The sequence below is a fragment of the Micropterus dolomieu genome, linkage group LG18 (genome assembly GCF_021292245.1).
Source record: "Micropterus dolomieu isolate WLL.071019.BEF.003 ecotype Adirondacks linkage group LG18, ASM2129224v1, whole genome shotgun sequence".
Taxonomy (NCBI): Eukaryota; Metazoa; Chordata; class Actinopteri; order Centrarchiformes; family Centrarchidae; genus Micropterus; species Micropterus dolomieu.
In genome coordinates this window covers 10689148-10705145 of record NC_060167.1, presented here as the reverse complement: position 1 = coordinate 10705145, position 15998 = coordinate 10689148, and the positions used below count along the sequence as shown (strand labels likewise).

Genomic DNA, 15998 nt, shown 5'->3' with positions numbered 1-15998 from the left:
CTCAACTACATTTGTTCTAAGCAGACACTGTGGGGACCGGACTTTCAATTGCCATATTACTGTTTAATATTTTTAACTTTCCCAAATTAACCTTTTTATATTAGTGTGAACAGACTCCTTAAAAACATGGTAGGGCTAAATCCATAAGCATAAATCTTCATAGGCTACTACATAGGTTTGAGAAAATGCTCTCAGACCGCAGCCAAGGAGTTCACTGAGGAGAGATGGTTAAAATCTGTAGCCTAATTGTAAATGTAACTCTGATTGGCATAAATTTACCGATTTTGACACTATTATGCAGCTGCATTGTAGCAAGGTAGGCTACTACTTTAAACAAAACATACTTAAGTAAAAGTAAAATTACAGATTTAAAAATCTACTTCAAAAAGTCAAGTACACAAAAACCTACTCAATTACAGTGACGTCAGTAATTGTAATTCGTTACTTTCCACCTCTGCTATTTTTCCCGATATGATGCTTAAAAATTTAGTTTATAAACAGTCAGAAAAAACAAACATCCACACTTTTGAGAAGCTCTCTTAAAACAAATAGATATTGCTTCAATGAAGGGCTGGAACAACCTAATAGGCTACAGTAGGCTGTATTCTGTATGATACAGCAAAATCTAGAGCAAACTTAAAGCTGTGAAATATGGGACAACTAATTAATTTACCTGTATACTTAACTATGTCACCATTTTTTTATGTTTTTGTATATGTTCTGTATGTTTTGGCACTACACATTCGTGGACTGAGAGTTACTGCTAAAATATGTGCATATTTGTCTTTCTGGAAAACTTTAAAAGTAAGGGCTCGTCCGGGATTTGAACCCGGGACCTCTCGCACCCTAAGCGAGAATCATACCCCTAGACCAACGAGCCACGTGTCTTACTCAAATCAGTTTAAAACACCAAAGACGCGATGACAAAGATTTCATGGACTGGTCTTACCGTAAGGTCGAGTACATATTATTTATATATACAGAGTGGGAAACATGTCTGTTTGTGAGATCTGTAACTGTGTATAATGTTCGCTGGAATAGTCACAAGTGTTATTTTAAAATTGACACATTGTTGTTAGGTCACTATACAACCGCCAGAGGTCATCAGACGTTGTCAAGGGGAAGCAGAGGCGAGAGGTCTCACTCCCTGCTACATCCGTCTTCGTTAAATAGCCTTTTAATAGCCTACAAATGTTTCACCACTTTGATTTTTATTGTGTTTAATCTATTTTGTCATTTGTTTTAGCTACTGTATTCAAATGTATCTGTCTATTTTCATTTCTACATTATCTGACCATTTCCCTCTGATTCTGTTTGCTTTCCTTGGCTGTGAACTTAATTAATTCACTACAGAGAAACCTTACTTTGATAGAGGAAAAGTGCAGTGGTGAAAGAATTTTTCAGAGCCTTTACTTAAGTAAAAGTGGCTTTACCACACTGTGAAAATACTTTAGGAAGGGAAACGCACATCAGCCATCAAAGATTGGACACACCGTGTTTGTTGAGGTTGATCACCTTCATTAGACCAGTCCAATAACTGATCCATTAAACTCACATTATTGCAGGGTTTATCGATCAGCGAATGCAATTTAAACGCAATGCAGAGAGTAGAGCAGCTTTACATAGTAAATGGCAGTTCCCTCAATGACTGATGATCATGTGTGACATCTGATAGCTGTGTAGCACATGATGTCACATTGATGTCTGATGTCAGCAATGCACATCCCTGATTGCTGCTGACACAAATTAGCTGCTCTAGTTGGCTATATCCAGTAAGATGAAATTTTAGATTAGAATTTTAGATTGCTGTACACATGTGTGAGAAGATCTGATGAGAAGAATCTGAACAAATAAAGACAGATCTCTGAACCATAGTAGGAGAGTGGACACACAAATTATCACAAGTTATCAGCTTTGCAGCCGGTATGTGAACCATATGAAACTGAGTGATTCATCTTCTAAAGAGACTATCTTTGATTTAAATAGTGACAATTTGCACTCTCATTACTTTAGTGTTGCCTTATTCACCATTGTTGTTGTTGACTCACCATTATGTCCCTTCATTTTTTTTCATTCAGCTTTTAAAAAGATAACTCACTTTATGAGTGTGCATGTGTGTAGCCATGTATTACTCATGTAATGGGGACATAAATCTGTTTACACAGTCACATTGTGGGGACTTGCCTTTCTAGAGGCAGATGTAATGGTTACAGTTAAGGGTAAGTCTCCAGCAAATCAATGTAAGTCAATGTAATGTCCTTTGAAGTGATGGAAACACTACTGTGTGTGTGTGTGTGTGTGTGTGTGTGTGTGTGTGTGCATTTGTGTGTGTGTGTGCGTGTGTGTGTGTGTGATTGTGTCTTATGGTAAGATACAGAGTGTGTGCATTACTATATTCTTGAAACAAAAGGTAAAAACTGCTTTCAAGGATGCAAAGAATACATATTTTTATTTCCAAGAAGCTGCATCAGACTCAATAAATTAAAAGTTGAAGACAACAAAGTAATATTCAGACACTGCAGAAAGTCTGTCTTTACTGACAAGGGACTATGTATGTATGAACAGCATCTAACAAAAGTTAAACACAAACAAAAATGGTGAATGACTCGGTGTTTTTTATATATCTATAAAAATCCAGTGCTTTGACCACTGAGCCTTGAAACCCGTTTGACGTTGTTGCTGGGTGACAGGATGTTTTTGTCGATGTCCATGGATGCCTTATACATAGAAATGTAAAAGAACTATGGAGGATGACGCCCCCAGAGGCTTTCAGTGGATATGTTTGTGTCAGGCAGATGGCAGCCTTAGTTCAGACACCCATAGCAGGAGGGGTTGGCACATATTTCACAAGGATCCAGGGATGCCATGATATACCCTGGAAAGCACAAAGGGGAAAAAGAGAAACATAAATATTTATCTGACCTAAAAGATGTTTTTGCACCACCCAAAGGGCCAGCTTTTCAGTTTTATGAAATACTGCTAATATTGAGAATGGGATCCGTATCCGTCTCAGTAAAGCAACAAGGGTGGTGTCTATGCCTAATGAGCTTTAATGGTCCCCAAAGACTATTTGCACAGCTTTTCACAGGCTTCTTGTCTGGCATTATCATTCCAGAGCCACTTTATGGTGCGGAAGTTGCAGGATGTGCATAATACAATGTGTAAACAGTGAACTCTTGTGAGCCTGCGTCTGTTGTCAGTGTCTTTAATCTCAAGTCTTAGAGAGAGCGCGTGCCTGAGTAATGAAACTGTGGATTAAACAGCCTCTCTGAGAGCCTGTGTATTGATTTCCTGTATGAATTGCCAAATATTGACATTGATGCTCAATGAACAAGTAGGTGTTGAGCAGATTGGTTATCAAGAAGATTGATCTGACTCTCATATTTGTATGGATCCTTGTACAGATTAAATAAGTGAGATATAACTAATTGATTAGCAAGCTTTAGAGGTGCTGGTAGGCTAATTTTATTAGTCTAATTAATTTATTATTTATTATTATCAACAAATCCCATTAAAAGTCCAAAACCAACAAAATTGTAGGTGTAGCCAAAGCCAAATGAGCTAGGTGACATATTCCTTCATTTAATGAAATGAATAAATATTTGCAACAAATGTGTATTAATCCACAGCAGAAAATAGTCCTCAAAAAATGTACAATTTACTCTTGTTTGAGTAATGTTTCATAAAAAACTACAGTGACTAATTTAGCCCTTTTTAAAAAGCAATATATTTTTGAACTTTTTGTAAAGAAATTTTCAGAAATTTTCAATGATGAAATATATGACTGGAAAAGTAGTTTTTTATTCGACTGACAGTCGAAACAAAGAAGGTGCATTTTGAAATGTTGCGTTAATTGTTTTTAACGGTTACCCAAAATGCTGCTACACAAATCTTCAATGCTAATTTCACCCTCACACTCTGTCATGCTGATATCATCAAACCCCTGGTTGACAATAACAAGAATATTAAATAATGCCAGCGCTGCACTTTAATTTTGAATGCTTGAAGATAGCGTGCCCTCTGCACTGTGCTGTTTAGAGATGAATAGTATTTTCACATAAGAGTCATTCCTTCATATATAGATTAGAAGGAGACTCGAGAGGAACTCACTCTAATATGATGCTATATTTTATGTCTATTATTTCGGTATTTGTTATTTGTTTGTACCTCCTTTGCTCTGTCTTACCTAGTTCTGAGAAAACGATGCCTGCTCCCTTCCCTTGGCACACAGGATGAAAGATCTGCGGCAGGAGAGGGTTGGCGCAAACGGCTACAACGCTTGTCTCAGCGAGGCGAGGGCTAACGCTCTGGTCTACATCCATCAGCTCCTTCAGCTGCTTCACCGTCTCCAAGGGGAAGCTCCTGTCTCCAACCTGGAGGGGAGGGAACAAGAAGAACTTCAAGGGATGACACAAATCTGGCACAATTAAAATCTTCCAAGTGCAGGTGGAATGAATTGAGAATGAATGCATGCTTGTAATGGGAATGATAAATAGGCACAGGGGCTGAAATGATCTAGATAGCCACTTTAGTCGTGGCTCCTTGGTGTCAGCTACTACTAGATGCATTTAGAATAATAAAAAAAAAGAGTCAAAAGAAAAAGACAAACCAAATAGCCTGATTGAAAAAAAGTGATACTCACCCTAACTTGCACAACTGCAGCTCCCATGCACACACAGACCATCAAAACCAGGGCAACACTGATGACTCTCATTTTCAGATGATGCAAGATGCTTCTCAGTTTAGAGGAGAGTTTCTTCTGTGGTAACTGTATATCTGCTCGGCCTCTTATAAGGTGTCTGAACAGATTAGTGAGTGATTTATTAACAAAGAAAACTGTGAGGGGAGTAAAGGTAGGGGGACTCTGGCTAGCCTACTGTAAGCGCATTGGATCCTCTTTTTTAGTTTATAACCACTAAATTTGTTTATAACCTCTATCTCTGTTGTTTCCTCCGTCAGCACGATATTTTATTATTTACTTTGGGTTCATTTGAACGCATTTGATGCCTCACTGCACCCTAATAAATCTCATGCCTTGTTTCCCTCCCACAGATATTCGTCACAGAGCTGTCTGATAAGAAAGCAGCCACAGAGCTGATCCATATAGGTCACTTGTTTGAACAGCTGTGATATTTGCAAATGATGACGTTTTCCAGATGCAAATGTCAACTTTTTTGTTTGGTTCCACAGTCAGTAAGATGTACCTTAGTGCAAAAGTTTATTTTCTCATAAACTTGAAATGCTTTACTGTAACAGTTATGAATCATGTCAACTCAAAATACAGAATTTTAAGTGAGTTAAATAAGAAGTTAGATTCTTACGTCAACTTGCCAGTGAGGAGGAGAAGCTGATTCCTAAACAGATGTGAGTCTTCATTGAGAGTCACTGTCTGCAGCTCCTCCAGCAGCAATGAATTGTAGCCTGACTGTGTGAACTCCGAGACATTGTTTCATAACTCTCAGCAAAGTCACAAAATCGACTTGTTTTGGCGGGTTTTTAATCGAGGCTTCACCTTTCATGTTTATTTTTTTTTTGTAACTTTGAGGCAGACTTTCTGTCGTTTTTTGAGCCAACCTGTCGATAAAGAGGCAGGAGATAAAATGGATCATTTCAGACTGAGGATGGGGGATGCATGCAAACATTTACTTGTAGACCACCAAAATATAAGTATGAACCTAGAACTTACCTTTAACTTTCAAATAGTCATCACTATTAGAGACCTGGCTCCCTAGTCTACTGATTTAAATAACCACCGTCAAGGTATTGTAAAAACAAAATGAAAAAATAAAAACATAAAATAAACATAAAATAGCTGTTAATTAAAAACTATAACGTTACATAAATGAACATTGTTGTTCATTGATTTTCATTGAATACTGTATGTATTATATAACTCTTACAGTTTTTCTTGATTGCCAAGACACATTTAATGAAACTGGGATTCACTTTTTCATATGTTTCACACATTTTTCACATCCTTTTTCACAACAGTTAACACAGATCTCATAGAAAGATCCCTAACTCTATCTGTTGAACTGTGTTGAACAAAAGAAACAAATCTATTTACAGCAGATAGACAATACTTGCATAATAATAAATCTCTAATGCACAGGTGTGAAACTCCTTTTCACAGTTCTTCAATCAGCAATCAGTCCTTATCTAGCTATAAAAGATGTGGTATAGACAATAGAAGGGGTGGTGTAGGAGTAGCATTAAGAAGGGAAAATAGAGCTCAAGTTTCAAAACGGTTAACACACAATTATTTATTCATCATTCTCTCGTTCTCTATTTCAGAGCTGTTCATACTGTTCATATCCATATTCATATACCAAATCCACCTACCTCAAGTACATAATGCCTGCACATAATACTTATTTATTCCAGCATCCTTTGCACTGTGTACATGTATGCCTGTATGTGTATGTGCACCTGTATATCTCATCCACCTCCAACATGTACATAATAATAATAATAATAATAATAATAATAATGGTAATAATAATTTACTCCTGCATACTTTACACTCTGCTCATTGCACTATTGTCTCAATCTGTCTATATTGTTTTTGTTGATAGTGTGTATATATGTGTTCTCTATACTGTAGCTTGTGTCTGATTTTATTATTGTATTATTGTATAAGTAAGCGCATTGTGAGCATTGTACAATCCAGAGTCAAATTCCTTGTATGTGTACACATGCCTGGCAATAAAAGCTGATTCTGATAAAATTCAGGTAACATTTATAGTATTGACCATGCCATCAATCATGGCTTGTCCTTTAGCAATGTGGCATCTATTGTCAGACTTTTCAGAAGGAAAATAGGTAAGTCACAACATTACTGCTTTCCACTGTGTATTTCACCTTTATTGTTATACCCTGTTGGCAGAACAAACTGTGTCTACAGTAATGCAGATGTATAATCATATAATCATAATGTCAATTTTGACATGCTTTTTGAATCTCCTAGAATTACAGTGTTTCAACAGGGCATCTAAAAAAAGTGTAAAAAGTGGAAGTGTGCAGCAGGGTTGGTTATCTCTAATAAAAGAGAAAAAAATTCATGCTGTGATATGCTTGCTGGCCTTTTTGGCATGTACTATAACTATGTAAAGTATCAACAAATGGCACAGGGATATAGCACAAGTTAAGGTTGAACTGGGTCATATTGATAGCTGTATTTTGTTTGTTGTTGTCCATTGTGTAATGATTGATTGACAGAATATAATAATTTGACCACAAGTTGTGGTGCTTGATGGAAATATTTGATTTTGTTGCATATTTTTTTATTTTATGTGAGTGTTGACAGAATGTGTCATTTTAGCCAGCAAATTTTGATTTAGGCCTGTGTGTGAACTGTTTTGAAAATGTGAAGTCAGAGTGGACAAATGTGTTAAAACAAAAACTGAGAAACCGAGAAAAACTGTTAATAACAATTTAACCAATGTATTGTAAAAAAAGAAAAAGAAAAAGAAAAAAAAAAAAGAACAATATTCAGATACACACACACACACACACACACACCAAGACAAAATGTCTGTTAATGAACAACTATGAAGTACTGGACGAGTATAGTTCACTGATTTTCATTGAATGCGGCATGTATTACATAACTCTTACAGTAACTGGTTAGAGTATGGTGGTCCAGGAAAACATAATCACAGTAGCCATGTTTCCAATCTCTTTGTCATGCGAATTTTAAGCAGACTTTTGAAATGTTGCAAAAAAGAGTAAAAAAAGTAAAAGCGAAATGGGTGTGTTTCCCTCAGCTGATATGGAGCAAACCAAACCAGGTACGTCAGAAGTTGACGTTAGTGTTGTAGTCAAGACCGCCCAAACCGAGACCAAGCGACCAAGAGACCAAGAGACCAAGACTTTTAGGGGCTGAGAGCAGTCAAGACCAAGACAGAGGGAGGGTGAGACCGAGTCAAGACCAAGACCAGCACGGCACGCAATAAAATGTGGAACGAGATCATAGGTACTTCACAAATTGATCTGAAAGATCCACATTCCCATTAAAACAACCACATACAAACACTAAGAGCTAAAATCAACGTAAGCATCGCAGGGAGGGGTGAGTCAGTAATTAGGGTTATTAGTTGGATTTGAAGCAATATGTTTTACTTCCATTCAAAGTTAGAATGTTAACAAATCAGACAATGCAAAAGCAATTTATTGATATTCCCAAAGTTATGGTCTTGACTGGTCTTGAAATAAAATCCTCAGAGTCCTCAATGTCCGAGACCGAGACAAGACCGAGTACAAATGCGGTCGAGACCGAGACAAGACCAAGAGCATCAATATGTGGTCTTAAGACCGGTCTAAAGACCAAGACCGGTCTCGAGTACTACAACACTAGTTGACGTTACACAAGACGTATGGGTTCCAAACCAGAAACAAAATCAGTTGCATGGAACTGAGGGCCATTGATCTTTGGCCATTGGTCCTCAGGAATGTGTTTCAAGTGGGCAAGTTGCTACCAGCCATGTACATTATGGGAATATCTGGCAAGACGCCAACAGTGGAAACATCTGATCAGACGTGAGTTACAAGTTTGCTAATTTAGTGCATTAACTCTATTTCGACAAAGGCAAAAACCACCTCAACCGAGCATAAAAACTTTTTTGCAAAATTAAGGGTTTTTTTTGCCGTTTCCATCAATGCAATACTTCAAAATACGCTTAAAAAACGTTGATGGAAACACGGCTAGTGAAGGTTTAAGTTCATGTACTCTTAACTTCGAAAAATCACATTGAAAAAGATTCATGACCCCAAAGCAATTTCTGTTCAACATTATTTCTCCCAGACAATGAGTGGTATAACATGGAATTTGAACGTATTAGAATGAGGGAGGCAAATATTAAAAAGGAAGGTGTTATGGAAGGAAGAAGCAGTATTCAAAAAATTACAAGTAATACTAATAAGTAAGACAATTACATGTAAATCTGAAATACACAGTGGAAAACAGTAACGTTGTGACTTACCTATTCCTGAAAAAGTCTGGCAATAGATGCCACATTGCTAAAGGACAAGCCATACTTCTCCACCAAACATTCAAACTCCTCTTCCTTGGGCCCGTCTGCCATAGCCCTTAATATGGTCTTTGGCCTCTTTGATCCATGTTTGCAAATAGATACACATAATGGATAGAGTTGTTGATGGAAGAGTTGTGCAAAGTAGTTTCACACAGGTGCATTAGAGATTTATAACTATGCAAGTATTTTCTATCAGCTGTAAATAGATGTTTTCCTTTTGTTCAAAACTGTTAATCCAGTAGAGTTTGGGCTCTACGAGATATGTGTTAACTGTTTGGAAAAAGGGTGTGAAAAATATCTGTGAAGATTCTCAGTGTGAAAAATGTGTGAAGCAAGTGTTAACACGTTTGCAAGAGAAGACTTCTGTTATGCTAAGAAGGTGATGACAAAGATCAAGTGGATCCCAGTTTCATTAAACATGTCTTAGCAATCAAGAAAACTGTAAAGGATGTACCGGGCAGAAATCCAATTCACAATTGTTAATGGAAAGGTCCAGTGAGGCTTATGGCACACAAGACAGTGAAATAATTGAAACAAGCAGAAACAAGTTTTAGAATTTGTTTTTATGGATGTGAAATATAATTTGAACCTAGCTGATACTTGGAGATATACCTTTGCATTTTGAAAGCAGATTGAAATACAAACACCATTCTCACATTAAATAAACCAACACCAGTTTGATTGATATTCCCTGGAGTGCACAATAAAAAAGAGAGATATCTTACAATCCAACTCTTACTGCAGAATAAAAAAACAGGATTTAGGACAATAAATATCAACTGAGATATACTGTATGTTTTTGCAAATGAAGACATTTCTAACTTGTCATGTATGCAGCAAGAAGGGTGGAGCCTGAGTAATCCTGTTATGTGACATATTTCAAGTAAAACAACGGCATCAAAGAGTTTTAAAATTCTATGGTAAGGATAAGTAGTTCAGAAATTGTGGAAAAATTATGAACAATGACAACATTCACAAACTAAAAGATTCCTAATAAATAATAGATGTTAGAAAAAATTTGTAAAACATGAAACATGAGTCTTTAGGGTGTATACATGTGTATGATTGTTTATTTTAAAATGCATTAGAGTATTAATGGCTTGTAATGGTTCCATATAGTAAGTAAGTAAGTAAGCAAGCAAGTAAGTACGTAAGTAGTAGTAGTAGTAGTTATGGCAACAACTTTTAACAGTTTAGTAGAAAAATACAATAGTAGTCAAACAGAAAACTGACTGAAAAACAGGCTCAGTGAAAGCAATGGCAGGAGATGTGCTGGAGCATGAACCACTCACTGATGGGATATGGGATCATTTTCCAAAAAAGAGCTTTGTAGATAAATGGCACCAGATGTGAGTACCAACTGTAGGCCTATGGAGGATGGTATGTGGAGAGTGTTGTAATTATCACATGGAATGAACCTGAGCGCAGTGTGGTAAATGGAGTCTAGATGAGCATCAGAGTGGAAACAGCAGCATGTTGATATATAACATCCTCACAATTCAGAACTGAGAGGAAAACAGCTTTTATTCTACAACCCTACAAAACCCTTTTTGACAAGCCACCACTAAATGTTTTATGGCATCTTTTGCATTATTTTATCAATTTACTTTAATTTTATCCCTGTACAATGTTGTTTTAAATCTTTCTCCACATTGCCAAGATATAAATCTGGCAGAGAGATACTAAAGCTCTTTATTAAATTGAATTTAATAAAATCAATTTATGCCTAAAACTGTTCAAATTTAAAAACACTGTAACTGTTTGTCTCTTTGGATACACAATAAAAAGAATGAAAAGTCAAATGCAGTGATTTTATTTTCTCTATAAAGCAAAAATGACAAACAAAAAACAACCAGAATTTACCTTGTTGGTACTGCTGAACGTACATACCGCACATCATGTACTTCATATTTCATGTATCTTGTATGCATGTTTACTAACCCTGTAGGCAGCCATTTCTTCAAACATGCTCTGACAAACCACCTATACACTATACGTTTATACTAAATCAGAGCTAAATGACCAGTAAATGTTGACTTACATATGCCAGGTGACCACATACATGACTCCAAATGAATGCTAACGTTGCTCTGTGTCTGTAGGATGTGTGAATAGAAGTTATATTACAACAATCTGTGCATAGTAAAATTATATAGTAATAATAAAAGTAAGAGTGTTTGAATTTGCAGGAAAGAGTACAATGTACACAGTATCCATCTGTGAAGGCTTTTTATTCAAAACAATGTTGATAAAAAAAAATACAAATGGAAAAAAAGAAACTTAATTTTTAAATATGTAAAAAAAAAGCTTGAGATAGAAATGTAACAAATGTAAATTTCAAAAATAAAATATATGATAAAGAACGAACAGCAGAACAATAATGTAGTAAATATGCCACAAAGTAACAGTTTGCAAAAAACATACCTCAGTTTGTCAAATTTTTTTAGGGGCTTTTGTCTAAATGTGTTTGTTTAACAGCTAATTAAACATTTATAAATTGGCTAATGGGCCAGGGCCAGAAAATCTGTATTCAGGAAACATAAAGTCATCATCTTAGAAATTCTCTGAAATAGTTTTCAGTGGGAGGAAAAAAGCACAAGTCTTTAGCTGGGCAAGATGCTTCTGGGTTGCTTGGGTTGTTTAGCAGCCGGTGCAGGCAGCAAAGGCGCAAATCTCACAGACATCTACGGGAACCAAAGCTGTAATAAACAAAGGAAACAGAAAGGCAAACATCAGCTACACCGTTGAATCCCGTGACCCTCAATATTCATGACCTGACATGTTCACTTAAAACTTCATCAAAAATACTGGCTGTTCAATGCATAATGATCTCACCTAGTCTGGCAAGGGATGCAGATGCTCCTCTTTGCTTACAGAGGGGCAGGAACTCCTGTGGGAGCATAGGGTCGGCACAGAGGTACATGATGCTTGCCCTGAGTCGTGGGTTTTGTTGTCCTGCCGCACGGCTGCTCTCTGTCAGCTCATGAAGCCTCTTGACGGCTTCCAGTGAGAAAGACAATCCATTTTCCTGAAAGAAAAGGCAGATGTTGGTATTCAAGAACTGCAACTTAACCAAAGTTTCTAATGTAGCATTAGTTCAAATAATGTAACATGGCAGAGGATTGCACACTTTCAGCACGGTTTGTAATCTACAAAAATACAGAATGCAAGTTTAAAGTTGTGCCTTTTCTGCACTGTAACCTACATTACTTTTAGATAAACACAGCCACTGCTTTTTCTAAGAAGTCCAAGGTAGTCTCATCATGAAGACATCAGTCATATAGAAATGTTAAGTGATGCACTTACTTCAACCTGCACAGCCTCAGAGGTGCAGCTGAGAGCCAGTACAAGGACAGCGATGGCGGCGAGTGTGGCCTTCATGGTGACAGTTGACAGCAGTTTTCCCTTATCGTCTCTTGTAGTTGATATGCTCAGTTGCTCAGCTCAGTGTCTGCTTTCCCTCCGTCCACAAACCTCCTTTTAAACATGCACTGGCAGTCATGTGACCAGAGGTGTTACAAATGGGAGCAAAGTTTTTCTCACGGGTTAATGAGTAACGCTAGGATTTTACAGCTTTGCAAAGGGAAATTCATAAATCCTTCTCTTGACCCCATCCCCTGTATGATTAGAATTGGTCACACCTCTGGTGGGTTAAACAGTTACCATCTGCTTCATTGATGACGATGTAGTCAAACCAGCCCATTGTTAGGAAGTCCTGTTACTCACTCATATGCAAACTTTTTTTATATACTGAAGCGCCTAACAGACCTGGATAATATCATATTTAGAAAAAAATCTATTAGTAAAAAATATACAAATATGTTTTTATATATAATTTTGTTGTCTTCATACAGTATATTGCACATTGCAGAAAACTATGCCTTGCCTATCTAACAGTCTTATTAGGGACAACACACCCAACTGCATTTAATTAGACTAAAACAAACCATTAAATCCATATGCAGAAATAATTTCTGGCCAGATCTGAATTAATTATTGGTAAGAAATGTAAGATATGGGTATACTTCATAAAAGGTTTTACACCAACTAGACACTGGGTGTGGGTGTTTACAACAAATGTTGTAAAAGCTTTCAGAAAGTGGGTGTGGGTTGAATCACAAGGAAAGGAGTCTGCAGATCACTCCGATGCTGCAAACAAAACGAATACCTATAAATGCATTTCCATTGAGTTGTCCTTTTAGTAGACAAAGCTTCAGTAACAAGGTCGGAAACACTTCAGGTCACACCGACTACTACAGGAATCAAACCAGTAATAGCAGCAAGGACAGCAGGAGGCTGCGAAAAAATCAATTGATTCGCTTATGAGTGGCACATATACAAAGAAGTGCAAGGGTGTGGCAGGCCAGTTTCACATCTATGAGGTTTATAATGAGCTCATTAAACTAAATTATTTACACAAAGCATGACAGATCGATCTACCTACCGAACAGACCTAGGGGTGACAGATTGCATCTCAACACTGACGTCATCAAACATTCATTTCTGCCAATAGAAATGGTGATTGAAACAGAAAAACAAAATTCTCTGTGCCTATTATCTAATTAGTAATGTCTGCAGTTGTGATTGTGATTTGTCTATATGTTGCCCATGTGACAGACTGGCAACCTATCCAGGGTGAACATCGCCTTTGTATGATGGGAGAGGCTCAGGTCTTCAGAGCGCAAAGGATATGGATTAATAAATAATCTAAAACTAAAATAATGTCAGCATTGTACCTTCATAGCCTGTTATCATTAATTGCCCTGTATGCATCATTATACACTCCATGCAGAAAGGTAGGAGTGGTATTTGATGGTGAGATTGCAATAACCTTTACTTCAAATAGGTAAGGCTTCACCCAATTAGGTGTTTCGAAATCAGGCCAAGAAGCTGCCAGCGGAAACACGTGGGTGGCACAGTGTGACAGTGAGACAAAATTGGCGTGAGGTGATGCATGGTTATAATTTAAGCTAAGGTGAGTTAAATATCCAAAACTCAGCATTCCCGTTCTCTGATTTGAAGAAGTGTTTGGGTGAAGGCTACAGTTGATGGAGTTGGCTCAGTCTGACATTTCTGTGCACTCAATAACCTCAGTTATTGTACAGTAGGTGGTGATGGAGCAGTGGATAAAACACATGCCTTTGGTGTGAGAGACCCAGGTTCAGTCCCCCAATGACACATCCACCCGTGTGTCCCTGAGCAAGACACTTAACCCCTAGTTGCTCCAGAGGCGTGCGACCTCTGACATATATAGCAGTTGTAAGTCGCTTTGGATAAAAGCGTCAGCTAAATGAACCAGTTTAATGTAAAGTTCAGCTCAACCTTAACGGATGTGCTGCTTCTAGAAGCTGTTAATGTATTGCTGATCAAAAATATTTAAAGCCAATTAACAATAATTCAACCGAGGTATTGATTTCACTGGCGACCTGTCCAGGGTGTACCCCGCATTGCGCCCGATGTCAGCTGGGATTGGCTCCAGCCCCCCTGCGACCCTGTACACAGGATAAGCGGTTGATGATGGATGGATGGATGGATGGTATTGATTTCAAGTCACCGTTTGCCTACTCCTGTCAAAAGTTTTCTCTTTTAAACCAAAAAAAAGAAGAAAGAAAAAAAAGAAAAATAGGGAGGGAAGTAATCTCTCAAAGGAAATATCTCTTCAGCTGCTAAATGCTCAACCATGTTCAGCAGCTGGTTGCTAACTTTATTTTAAATTATACCTGTCCTGTCCAGCAGTTTGGTATAGAGCGTGAGAAGCTGGATACCATGTTGTGCCAGACAGATTTTACTTTAACAAGAGAGTATTAATATACTCCTTTGTCTGTTTTATTATTTATTTATATATGTATTGATTTGTCAGAAATGGTGATGGGGGGCAGAAACACCACACAAACAGACACCACAGAGAAAGGACAACATCTGCACGAGAACGGGGATGAGGGGTGGGGACAACAGGAAATAGCAGAGGAAAACACCAATTGCAGAGAGCAACAAAACCTGCAAGAGAAGGGGAAGAGGGGCTTGAGGTGGAGAAAAAAACAAACAAACAAAAAAACAAACAAAGAGACAACCAGCCAAACAGAAGCAATAAACAGCTCACATAAGAAAACAAGGAGGAAGAGGAGAATGAAAAGGAGAAACAGTCAAGCAAAATAAATAAACACAGCACAGCCATGAGAGCTGGAATAATAACAATAAATTTAAATGAATAATTTAATGAAAAGCATAAAGAGTAATTCTACCTGTGACAACCATGGACAACCTAATTTGTTTGTGTGTGTGTCTATGTGTCTGTGTGTATGTGTGTGTGTCTGTGAATGTGTGTGTATAAGCCTGTAACAGAATGTAGTTGTTAGTGAGAGTGGGATGCCACAACCACGCCGCACCAACCCCAGCGACAGGCAGGCAAGAACCCCAGTAGCCAAGGCACCCCGGGACCCCCCCGAAGCGCAAAGGACCCGAGACCAAGGGGGTACAGCAGAGAGCCTTGCCGGGGAGCTCCCCACCGCCAGGGAGTGAGAACACGGGAGAACCAGGGGCGACAACGCCCCAGTGAAAGACACACACACACACACACACCCTGAACTGTAGTGAGACATGACCGAAAGGGGAAGGTGAAAGAGGTCATAAGGAGGCTAGAAATGTCCTGTCCAGGCGAGGACCCCACCCGGGGACAGAGCGGCCTCACGGTCCCAGGGAGCTAGTTACTAACTTTGCTGTTCAGCACCAAACAGCAGACATACCACACCTACCACACCAGATAGGACCTGTACTCAGGCATAGTGTATGCGAACATCTGCTATGAGTATGGGCTGGAAGTCCCAAGGTCCAAATGGAAGACACCTCCTAAGGTAGTCGAGAATGACCGAGCTAAGATCCTGTAGGACTTCAAGATCCAGACTGGCAAACTGGTGATGGCTAACCAACAGACATCGTGTTGATCAACAAACAGCAGAAGAAGGCAGC

The 15998-nt window shown here is 38.1% G+C and overlaps 2 protein-coding genes, 1 long non-coding RNA gene and 1 other non-coding gene across 4 annotated transcripts; 1 reads left to right on the top strand and 3 right to left on the bottom strand.

Annotated features, from left to right (window-relative positions):
- Positions 1-808: 808 nt before the first annotated feature.
- On the bottom strand, positions 809-880 carry trnap-agg. Its single transcript has one exon. It is a non-coding gene; the product is annotated as a tRNA-Pro (tRNA).
- Positions 870-4456, top strand: LOC123956606. The gene is made up of 2 exons (XR_006821582.1): positions 870-950; positions 4191-4456. It is a non-coding gene; the product is annotated as an uncharacterized LOC123956606 (long non-coding RNA).
- LOC123956605 (guanylin-like) lies at positions 2805-4717 on the bottom strand. Its single transcript, XM_046028908.1, has 3 exons — positions 4643-4717; positions 4187-4373; positions 2805-2875 (listed from the first exon to the last, which is right to left on the bottom strand). The coding sequence occupies exons 1-3, from the start codon at positions 4712-4714 to the stop codon at positions 2805-2807; spliced, it is 330 nt and encodes a 109-aa protein (XP_045884864.1). The 5' UTR covers positions 4715-4717.
- Positions 4718-11644: 6927 nt separating this feature from the next.
- Positions 11645-12413, bottom strand: LOC123956802 (guanylin-like). The gene is made up of 3 exons (XM_046029237.1): positions 12339-12413; positions 11868-12060; positions 11645-11731 (listed from the first exon to the last, which is right to left on the bottom strand). The coding sequence occupies exons 1-3, from the start codon at positions 12411-12413 to the stop codon at positions 11673-11675; spliced, it is 327 nt and encodes a 108-aa protein (XP_045885193.1). The 3' UTR covers positions 11645-11672.
- Between the last annotated feature and the right edge of the window lie 3585 nt (positions 12414-15998).